An 11,499-nucleotide genomic window follows, 5' to 3' on the forward strand; every position below is an offset into this window, starting at 1 on the left:
CAACAACACCCTTCCCCCCCCCTCCCTCCAGGCATGGGCATGTTGGCTGAGCGGTACCCTGACGACAAGGAGCGCGGCAACGCCATGGGCATCGCGCTGGGCGGCCTGGCCCTGGGCGTGCTGATCGGCCCTCCCTTCGGCGGCGTCATGTTCCAGTTCGTGGGCAAGACGGCCCCCTTCCTCATCCTGGCGGTGCTGGCGCTGGGTGACGGACGTGAGTACTGCTGACGGAGGGGAGGAGGAGGAGAATGTGGAGGAGATGGTGGTGAAGGAGGATGAGAATGATGAGGACTTTGTGTTATGTTAGAGAAGGGAAAGTAGCAAAAGTAGAAGTAGTGGTAGTGGTTCTTGTAGTAGTAATAGTAGTAGTGGTGGTGCTAGTAGTAGTAGTAGTAGTAGTAATAGTAGTAGTAGTAGTAGTAGTAGTAGTAGTAGAAGTAGTAGTAGTAGAAGGAGGCGGAGGAAGAGGAGGAGGAGGAGGAGGAAAAGGAGCAGAAGGAATAGTTTTGGTTGTTGTGCTAGAGATGGGAGAGTAACAATGGTAGTAGAAGTAGTGGCAGTGGTTCTTGTAGTAGTGGTCAGCGTGCTGGCATGGTGAGGTCAGTGACCTAGGTTCGAGTCCCACCGATGCATGCTGGCAATTTTCAACCATCGTCGAGCGACGGAAAATTAATCGCATGGTGGTCAGACCTTCAGTCAATCATGATCTCAGTGACCTCCGTCAAGAGGAGCACCGGGGGGCAGCGTGGGCCAGGCAGAGTCACACATCACGGCAGCCACTATAAATAAAATTCGCCTGCGCCACTAACGGGCTGGGGTCGCCGAAGTAACCCAAGGCGCTATTGGCAGCATCTAAAAATGTAGTAGTAGTGTTAGTAGTAGTAGTAGTAGCAGTAGTAGTAGTAGTAGTAATGGAGTATGTTACATCGTATTTAAAACTCATAAAACTTGATTATTAATGATAATGAGATAATAACAATAATAAAAGAAAGTAATAATAATACGACTAACCATAACTCACCCTACACACACACACACACACACACACACACACACACACACACACCAAACACATCCCCTCACCTTCACCACCCCCTTATTCCCCTCCACCCCATCACCCCCCCACAGTCCTGCAGCTCCTCGTCCTGCAGCCTGCCATCAAGAAGCAGGAGGATGAGGCGCCCACTCTTGTCGAGCTCATCAGTGACCCCTACATCGTCATTGCGGCAGGTGCGTGCGTGCGTGCGTGCGTGTGTTGGGGGAGGGGAAGGGGGAGTGAGGAGGGGAAGGAGAAGGGGCTAGGGCAAGAGGGGAAGGGGGAAAGAGAGAGGAAGAGGGAAAGAGGAGGGAAAGGGCGAGGATAATGTGTGAGTAAGTACATTTTCTTACCTTTCAGTATTTTAGTCCTACATTGTCATTGCTGCCTGTGCGTGCGTGCGTGCGTGCGTGTGTGTGGGAGGAGGGGGGAAGGGAGGATAATTAGGCTGAGAAGAAGAGAATGTGTGTTTAACTTCATATTTTTTTTATCTTTCAATATTTTCTGGAAGGGTTTGAAGAACTGACTACCTTTGTATTTGTTGTTTATATAATTATTGTTTTGGGGGTTGGGGAGGTTGTATGTACGTGTGTGTGTGTGTGTGTGTGTGTGTGTGTGTGTGTGTGTGTGTGTGTGTGTGTTTATTTCATCCTATATGTTACTGTCTTTGCTTTACATTGATTTTAAAGATGATATAATTTTATGATACAGCTGATTAATTCATATCTTTGTCTGTCTGTTTATCTATCAATCTATCTATCTGTCCATGTGTAGTGAGAGAAGAAACTGATGCAGGTATTGCCACACAGAGAGAGAGAGAGAGAGAGAGAGAGAGAGAGAGAGAGAGAGAGAGAGATTCACCATTCTCCACATAATTACCTTCTTCACTACAGAACTTCCTCATTAGAACATATTTCTCTATCTCTAATCCTTCCACTCTCTCTCTCTCTCTCTCTCTCTCTCTCTCTCTCTCTCTCTCTCTCTCTCTCTCTCTCTCTCTCTCTCTCTCTCTCTCTCTCTCTCTCTCTCTCTCTCTCTCTCTCTCTCTCTCTCTCTCTCTCTCTCTCTCTCTCTCTCTCTCTCTCTCTCTCTCTCTCTCTCTCTCTCTCTCTCTCTCTCTCTCTCTCTCTCTCTCTCTCTCTCGCTCTCTCTCTCTCTCTCTCTCTCTCTCTCTCTCTCTCTCTCTCTCTCGCTTAGAACGTCATGACCTACCCTACATTTCCCTCCCTCCCTCCCTCAGCCTCTCTCCTCTCTTATCTCTCTCTCTCTCCCTCCTCCTCCATTCCTCCCTTTCCCTCCTCCACTTTCCTCCTTCACTTACGTTCCTCCTGACTTCTTTTTATTTTCTTCCTTTTCTTTCTTTCTTCCTTTTTTTCTACCTCTTTCTTTCTCGCTATCTCCGCTTCATCACAACAACAACTACTACTACTATTACTACCACTACCATTTCTATCACCACCACTACCACCATCATCTCCACCTCCTTCTTAACTCATCACTACCACCACCACCACATTTTTCTTTACCTTTTGCACATCACTGCAATTACCACGACCATCATCACCACATCACCTATCTTAACCCCCGTCATCACCACCCCTCTGTATTAAACCCCATTATCACCACCACCACATCCCGCACCATCACCACCAACATCACCACCATCTTCCCCCCCTTCTATTTCAAATCTCCACTCCCTTTACTACATCAAACTCACATCATCACCACTACCATCACCCTCGCTACCGCCTTCTTCCACACCAAACCATCGCCCCTCCTCTCCTCCCGAAATTGACGTACCTTTCGGACACTGTTCTTGACTCTTGTAGGAGCAGTGAGTAGCGGGCTTTTTTTTTTTTTCATTATTGTTTCCTTTTTTTTGGCCCTTGAACTGTTTCCTCTACTGTAAAAAAATAAAAAATAAAAAAATAACAACATCACCAACATCTCCCCTATTCCCAGGCGCCATCACCTTCGCCAACATGGGCATCGGTATGCTGGAGCCGTCACTGCCGCTGTGGATGATGGACACGATGGACGCACCGGAGTGGCAGCTGGGCATCGTGTTCATCCCCGCCTCCATCTCCTACCTGATCGGCACCAACCTCTTCGGCCCGCTCGGACACCTCATGGGGCGATGGCTGGCCTCCCTGCTCGGCCTCTTCGTCATTGGGATCTGCTTGATGAGCGTGAGTGTGCGGGGGGTGGGGGAAGTTGGAGGGGTTAGGGAGGAGAGGTAAGGGGAGTAGGAGTGAGAGGGGAAGGAAGGGGGTATGTGATTGGAAAGGGAAGGGGTGGGTTGTTATTTTAGTGGGGGGAAGGGAAGGGGATATGAGTGTTGAGGGAAGGAAGTAAAGGGGAAGGGAAGGGTTGTGTGTGGGGGGGTAGAGGAGGTAGGGGAAGGAAGGGGATATGTGATTGGAAGGGGAAGGGGTGGGATGTTGTGTGTGAGGGGAAAGGGAAGGCGTGATGGGTGTTGAGGGAAGGAAGTTAAGGTAAAGGGGAGGGTTGTGTGAGGGGGTAGGGGAGGGAGGGGAAGGAAGGGGGTATGTGATTGGAAGGGGAAGGGGAAGATTGTTACTGTGTAGGGGGGGAGGGAAGGGGTGTTATGTGTTGGGGGAAGGAAATTAAGTGGAAGGGGGGGGTTGTGTTTGTTGAGGGGGTTGTGGTGGGGGTGGTAGGGGAGGGTTGTTGCTGCTGTTGTTGTGAATTATGTTATTGTTTTTGCAGTTTCCTTTTTTTTTGTTTCCTTTTTGTAATTTGTGTTTTCTTTTGAGTTCGGTTTTTTTTTCTGTTTTAACTTGTTCTTTTATTTTTCTTTCTCCTCTCCAGTGTGTGTTTTCTTGTAAGGTTTTTTCGTTTTTTTTTTTTTTTTTCATCACCTCATTCTCTATCACCTCCTTGCCTCTTTTTACTCACATCACCATCACCACCACCACCATCACCACCACCATCACCACCATCACCACCACTACCATCAAACCACAATTCATCTTCATTCCATCTAGTATATCAAACCCACATCACCACCATCATTATCGCCACCACCACCACAACCACCACCACTAAACCACCTATTTTAACCTCCCTCACCACCACTACCATCATCATCACCACCACGCCTCCCCTATCCATCTCCCTCCTAACTTTGACCCCCGCTAAACCCCCCCCCCCCCTCAGATCCCGTCGGCCACGCAGATCAACCACCTGATTGCACCCAACGCCGGCCTGGGCTTCGCCATCGGCATGGTGGACTCCTCCATGATGCCGGAGCTCGGCTACCTCGTCGACCTGCGACACTCAGCGGTCTACGGCTCCGTCTACTCCATCGGCGACGTGGCCTTCTGCCTCGGCTTCGCTATCGGTAGGTGATGACGATGATGGTGATGGTGATGATGATGATGATGGTGATGATGATGGTACTTTGCTCTTACTGTTATTATCAATGACTGTAATAATGGTCCCCAAACTAATACTGATGCATCTAATAGCGACTTGATCTGCTTGGGCTTCGTTATTGGTGATTTCTGATGGTAATGGTGCCACTCTTTCTTGCTTTTTTTACCACTGTTGCTAATGATGGTACTTAAACTGAGGCTAATGGGATACCTAATGATCTAATGGTGACGTAACCTGTCGGTGGGTTTATTGTTGGCTGTTGATGGTGATGGTGATGGTGATGGTGATGGCTCACTCTTGTTCTTGTTCCTACTGTTGCTCCTGCTTGCTGTTTGTCACTGTTATTACCGCCATTCCTCTTAGTAACGATGCTACTTATCCTGAAACTGAGACAATGGTGATGCTAACGATCTTATGGGAACGTGGATTACTGTTTCGGCCTCGCTATTTGTGGGTGATGATGATTATGATGCTACTTTTCTCTTGCTTTTGTTACCACTGTTGTTCCTGTCGCCAGGCCCCGCCCTGTCCGGCACGCTGGTCCAGACGTTCGGCTTCAAGTGGATGTTGTACGGCGTCGCGATCATCAACTTCCTGTACGCGCCCTTCATGTACTGCCTCAAGTCCCCGCCCGCCAAGGAGGGCGAGCAGCAGGTGAGTCAAGGGCGGGACTCACCTAAACCGTACTGACTCTACACGCACCGCCCCCCTCGGCCACCCGGAGAATTGTTTAGGTCTTGGTCTGGGTCTTGATTGGGAGTCTCCTTTGTTGCTGCTGACTCAGGCCCGTATTCTTAAACATTTCAGCGCCCAAGCACACATATTTGACGAGGTTTTCGTAGTTTTATAACCCTGGTGGTAGTTTGACCATTCTTGTGTACCGTGAACGCGAAAAAGCACCTATGAAAACCCGATCAATCTCCTATTCGAACTTTGGATATAGTTGATGTGAGAGGTTGAAGCGTCTAAAGATACCGACCTGAGTCCGGAGTGGCCTTTGACTCGGCAGTCTTCCACCATCTCCTGGACACTTCGGGATGCCAACGGGATCACAAATAAGACTAAAGCCCGTGTTTAAAACGTTTCGGCGTCTCAGTTCGCTCGTTTGAAAAGCCTCTCGTAGAAGCTGCTGGGGTTTTCATGGACTGTTTAGTGATCCTAGTGATAGTTTTACCCGACTTTTACACCTTGAACTGGAAAACTACCCATGAAAACCCGGTTAACCTTCTCTGTGGCCTTGGGAAATTGTCGTAAAAGGAGCCGAGACGATTAAAAATATGGACCAAAGACTAGGGACTTTGACATTCTCGGAGCGCGATTTGTAGGAGTCAGAAGAAAACTTGCCTAAACTTCTCCTTCAAAGCCTCAATTAATACGACCCCAGATAGAGATATAGAGGACGTTGGGAAAAGCTTTTGTCCTGGAGTACAATGTAATGATGATGATGATGATGAGGAGGAGGAGGAGGATAAAGATGCCTACCAGAGGGATAAGAAAAAAAATAGGAGTCGAAGAGATTATAACTTTATTAATAAGTCTCACCGACCTTTTCCTCTTCATCCTCCCCCTCCTCTTCCTCCTCCTCCTCTTCCTATTCTTCCTCCCCTTTTATTCTTTCTCCTTCATACCATCCACCTTCTCCTGCTTTTTTTCTTCTCTTCCTTTCACTACCTACTACTACTACTACTACTACTACAACCACTTCTACTACTACTACTACTACTTCTACTACTACTACTACTACTACTACTGTTTCTACTACTACTACTACTACTACTACTACTACTACTACTACGACTACTACTACTACTACTACTCTCCACAGGGGTTGATCTACGGAGAGAAGTCCTCGGTTCGCTACGTGACTTACAAGAATGAGGAAGAGGAGTAAGAACACGACGCCAACACAACCGAGACAGGAATAAGACGAAAGGAGGACAAGAGGAAGACAAGGGGAAGACGAGAACTAAAACTAGGAGAATAAATAACAAGAACAAAAATAAGAAGAACAAGAAAAAAAAGAGAAAAAAAGGAAGAAAGGATAGCACGTCACCAGAAAGTTCGGCCACAAGAGCAACTAGAACTGGTGACTCTACTCTGCACCACACTCTCAACTCCAAGCTAAGATCAGACATATTTCAAACAGTGTTCAATATAACTTCTCTTTCTTCTCCACTCAGGCAGCATTAGGAAGACAAAGTGGTATGTACATTCAAAGGAGGTTTACATGTTATCGTGTGTGTTTAATTGCTGTGCGCGGAAGTTCTTGAATGTCGGAAGCAAAGTCGAAATTATTAAAGTCGTAAAATTAAGGAAGCAAAAGTGAAAAAGAGAAATAACTGGGTTTGAAAATGTACGGAAAGCGTGAAGTCGTGAAATGAGGGAAGCAAGAAAATGAAAATAATAAATAGTTGGGGTTTAAGAATATAGTGAAATTACAGTCATGACGCGAAAGACTCGAAAAAGAAATCCAAGTAATCAGTCTTTTTAATTATAGTAATGTTCCAACGTGAAGAAATCAAGGAAAAGAAATTAAAAAAGAAATTGGTTAAAAAAAATTACTGAAACTAGAAACCCATAAAACCAAATACGACTCAAAATGAAAGTATAAGGCGTTAGAGAAAAAAAATGACGAAATGAGAAACTCTTGACACTATGAATATAATTAGTGAAAAAATGCGTTTCAGAAAAAGCTAAAAAGGGAAGTTGAAAAATAGAGGAGAAACCGAAAAATAGAATTAAGATATTACGTAAATTTTACAAAAGATCTTTATGAAGACTTGATTAATTATGATTCTTTAGAGAAGGGAGGAAGAGCTGGACGAAAGATGAATATGAGAAAAATGGAAAAGCAGAGACATTAATATAAGGAGAGTTAAAGAAATGAGAGATGACGCAATCGAATTCAATACAAAATGGTGGCGAGAAAAGAAAAGGAAAAAAAGGAAATTGTGAAGATTTAAGAAAGAAAAGTCATGAAAAATCGAGAACATAATAATAATAATAATAATAATAATAATAATAATAATAATAATAATAATAATAATAATAATAATAATAATAATAATAATAATAAAAGGACACTGTTTTTTTTCTGGACTATAAAATTCATCTAAACGAACTGTAGACTTTAGAAAAAAAGTATACGCCTAAAAAGAGAAGCATAGTTCCCCCCCAGTAAATGGTAACTGGACTAAAAAAGGCTAGACTGCAAAAAAAATTAAGTAGACGAAAAAATGTTAAGTAGAATGAAAGAAAATAAATGAATGATCTAAAAAAAACTAACACTATAAAAAATAACAAGGCAAGAAGGTTAACTGACTCCAAAATAGATTAACGTAAATTTTAAAAAATAATATCGATTTCAAAAACATGAGTAACTGTATTGAAAAAAACACCACTAGACAAGAAATGGACTTAAAATGTTAATTAAAACTAAAAATAAATAACAAAACTTCAAATGAATAACAATCTGAAAAATAAACACTAGACAAGAAATGGCCTTAGAATGTTAGCTAAAACTAAAGATAAATGACAAAACTTCAAATAAATAAGAAACTAAAAAAAAAACTGGACGAAAAAAAGATTAACTAGACTATAAAATAAACTCACGGAATCCTCCCCCCCAAAAAAATAAGGTTCTAAAAGATAAAAATCGGTACAACAAAAAACAATAAGCACAAAAAACAAGATTTCAAAAACAACAAAACCCAAAAATTAGCAATTCAGAAAAAATAACAACAAAAAATAACACGGCTTCAGAAAACGTCCAACAGCTAAACTTTCTCGACTTTCACTTTCACGAGTAACTTCAGGACGTTCCTCTCACCTGGACGCCCTAAGCCTCACCTGACTCGCCGTTTACCTGCCACTAATTAACCATCGACAGGTGACTCGCCTTACCTGTGACTCACCTAACATGACCTGACTCTCGTTCGACTGACTCAGGGAAATTATTATACCGCGACTTTCTTTCCCTGAGTCAGTGAAGAGACGTCGCTTATGACTCACCGAGAGCTCTTCCTGACTCACACGGAGCTCTCTAGTGACTCAGAAGCGTTGTAGCGTAGCCGTATAGTCGTGACTCAGGCGCCTTCAAGCTGACTCACCATCAGACCGTTGCATGTGAATGAGAAGCGGAACAACGCGAAACAAACGGACTAAACACGAACTTATCTTGACAAACTAAACAGCAAGGCAAATGGAGGTAGAAATTGTGGTTGAGAAGCTTAACATAAACGAAATTGAACTTAACAAAACGCAAAACAATGTTGACAAACTCCAGCGAAAGGCAAACGGAAGCAGAAATTGTGTTGCACCTAAATGAGAAGCTAAAAAAGATGGGAATTAATGAACTTGACAAACTATAAAAAAAAATAACGGAAGCAGAAATTGTGTTGCATCTTAATGAGAAGCTGAAAGATGTGAAATAATAAACTTGACAAAAAAAAAGAACAGAAGCAGAAATTTTTAGTGTTGTATATAATCGAGAAGCGCAAAAGAAGCGAAATAATCTAATGAGCTAATTCAAAAGCGAAAAGATAAGAAAAATAATATTGAATGTTTTTCACTTTTTGGCAAGACATTAAATTAACTGACAAACAAAATCGAAAAGCCAAATACAAAAAGCAAAATTATCTTGACAAGGTATGGGAGGAATGTACAAAATCTATTCAAAAGCGAAGAGATAAAGATAAAAAAAAGTGATGTATATGGTTGAGAAAACCGATTTGGACTTTTGAGAAGAGGGACTTTGTGGTGACCATTTTGACACACACACACACACACACACACACACACACACACAAACACACACACTGATATACTGCACACAAAAAAATATAGACAAAAAAACTAAAAAAAAAACGAAACTTTAGATTTTTGAAACACACACACACACACACACACACACACACACACACACACACACACACACACACACACACACACACACATATATACAGACAAAAAAAAGCTATAGATAACAAACACAAACACTCACACAGGACACTACCCAACACACTATAGATGGATAAAACGTAAAAAAAAAAAAAAATTAAAACAGATTATACCTATAGACGATTAAAACACATACACACAAACAAACAAAGGAAAACTATAGACTCCTGAAACACACAAACTCACAAACACAGAAAAAAAACAAGAGACACTCGTAGAATCGCTTTGTACGTAGAGTTAGATGCTGTACAAAGATGTTAAGGCCCATGGGAGGGGGGGAGGGGGGGGGAAGGGGGAGCTGCTATTAGTGACTGACTGGTTTGTAATTTTTTTTTTTGTCAGACCATCGACTTGATTATTAAGGGAAGCACTCGTTACAGACCTCTTAGTTACTGGTGGTTTACACGCTCTCTCTCTCTCTCTCTCTCTCTCCTATCTAACAAGCTTATCTGAAAGAAAACTTTAAACTATGCAATGTCATCACACACACACACACACACACACACACACACACACACACACACTGTCCCTCTTCTCTCACCATACCACCATACCTACGCTACCATACCTAATAACACCATACCTAAGGAAACTACCATTACTACCATGATTTTGAAAGCCTTGGTAGTGAGGGAGCACCATACCAAACCACAACCATGGGAGAAAGGGAAGCACCATAACTAACACCATAAACACTCACCATGGCACCATAAGGGAAGCACCATAACATCATGAACTGCCATGGGAGTGAAAACAACCTAAAAAGCGAACACCATAAAATCAGCCATGGGAGTGAGGAAGCACCATAACCAACACCATAAACACTCACCATGGCACCATAAGGGAAACACCATACCACCATAACCCACCATGGGAGTAAAAAAGGAACGCCATGAGAAACAGACACCATAAAATCAGCCATGGGAGTAGGGAAGCACCATAACATCATAAACACTCACCATGGCACCATTAGGGAAGCACAATAACACCATAAACTACCATGGGAGTGAAGAAGAAAGCACCATTAGCAATAGACACCATAAAATCAGCCATGAGAGAAGGGAAGCACCATAATCAACACCATAAACACTCACCATGGCACCATAAGGGAAGCACCATACCACCATAACCTACCATGGGAGTGAAAAACGGGACACCATGAGAAAGACACCATAAAATCAGCCATGGGAGAAGGAAAGCACCATAACCAACACCATAGACACTCACCATGGCACCATAAGGGAAGCACCATACCACCATAACCTACCATGGGAGTGAAAAACGTGACGCCATGAGAAACAGACACCATAAAATCAGCCATGGGAGTAGGGAAGCACCATAACATCATAAAACTCTTACCATGGCACTATAAGGGAAGCACCATACCACCATAACCTGCCATGGGAGTGAAAAACATAGTATCATGAGAAACAGACACCATAAAATCAGCCATGGGAGAAGGGAAGCACCATAACATCATAAAACACTCACCATGGCACTATAAGGGAAGCACCATAACACCATAAACTGCCCTGGGAGTGAAAAACGAAACCCCATGAGAAACAGGCACCATAACACCATAACTGCCATGAGAACCACAAGGGAAGACTAAACAACACCATCATAACCACACTGGCCTACTTCATGGCACCATACCACTATACAGACACCATACATGGCACCATAGGGAAGCACTACCATCAAACACTGCCATGGGAGTCGTATGGTAATGGCACCGTAACCAACACCATAAGGGATGCACTATACCACCATACTAAGCATTGGTAGTCAAGGGAAGCACCATAGACTACCACACAAGCTTAGGAGAGGCACCTTAGGATATCATGGCACCATAAGAGCCGATATAGTGCCAGTATGGTGCCATGGAAGCAAGGATGGCACCATAAATGTAGGGAAGTGCCAATAGGGAACCACCAAGATATTGACGATTTTACTACCAATACACACACACACACACACACACACACACACACACACACACACACACACACACACACACACACACACACACACACACACACACACGTACCTTTCGCATAAAAACACACAAGATAAAAGTAACAAAAAAAGTATACACAAAAAAG

The 11,499-nt window shown here is 43.3% G+C and overlaps 1 protein-coding gene across 1 annotated transcript in view; it reads left to right on the top strand.

Annotated features, from left to right (window-relative positions):
* The window catches only part of LOC126989169 (synaptic vesicular amine transporter-like), a 35,910-nt gene extending 28,399 nt beyond the window's left edge, over window positions 1-7,511 (top strand). Inside the window, exons 5-10 of the mRNA XM_050847723.1 lie at window positions 32-214; window positions 1,129-1,230; window positions 2,999-3,225; window positions 4,217-4,400; window positions 4,953-5,089; window positions 6,261-7,511. Of these exons, the coding sequence (XP_050703680.1) occupies window positions 32-214; window positions 1,129-1,230; window positions 2,999-3,225; window positions 4,217-4,400; window positions 4,953-5,089; window positions 6,261-6,326 (899 nt within the window). The 3' untranslated portion in view covers window positions 6,327-7,511. The remainder of the gene's footprint in view (window positions 1-31; window positions 215-1,128; window positions 1,231-2,998; window positions 3,226-4,216; window positions 4,401-4,952; window positions 5,090-6,260) is intronic.
* Window positions 7,512-11,499: the final 3,988 nt, after the last annotated feature.

The sequence above is a fragment of the Eriocheir sinensis genome, unplaced genomic scaffold (assembly GCF_024679095.1).
Source record: "Eriocheir sinensis breed Jianghai 21 unplaced genomic scaffold, ASM2467909v1 Scaffold1084, whole genome shotgun sequence".
Classification (NCBI taxonomy): Eukaryota; Metazoa; Arthropoda; class Malacostraca; order Decapoda; family Varunidae; genus Eriocheir; species Eriocheir sinensis.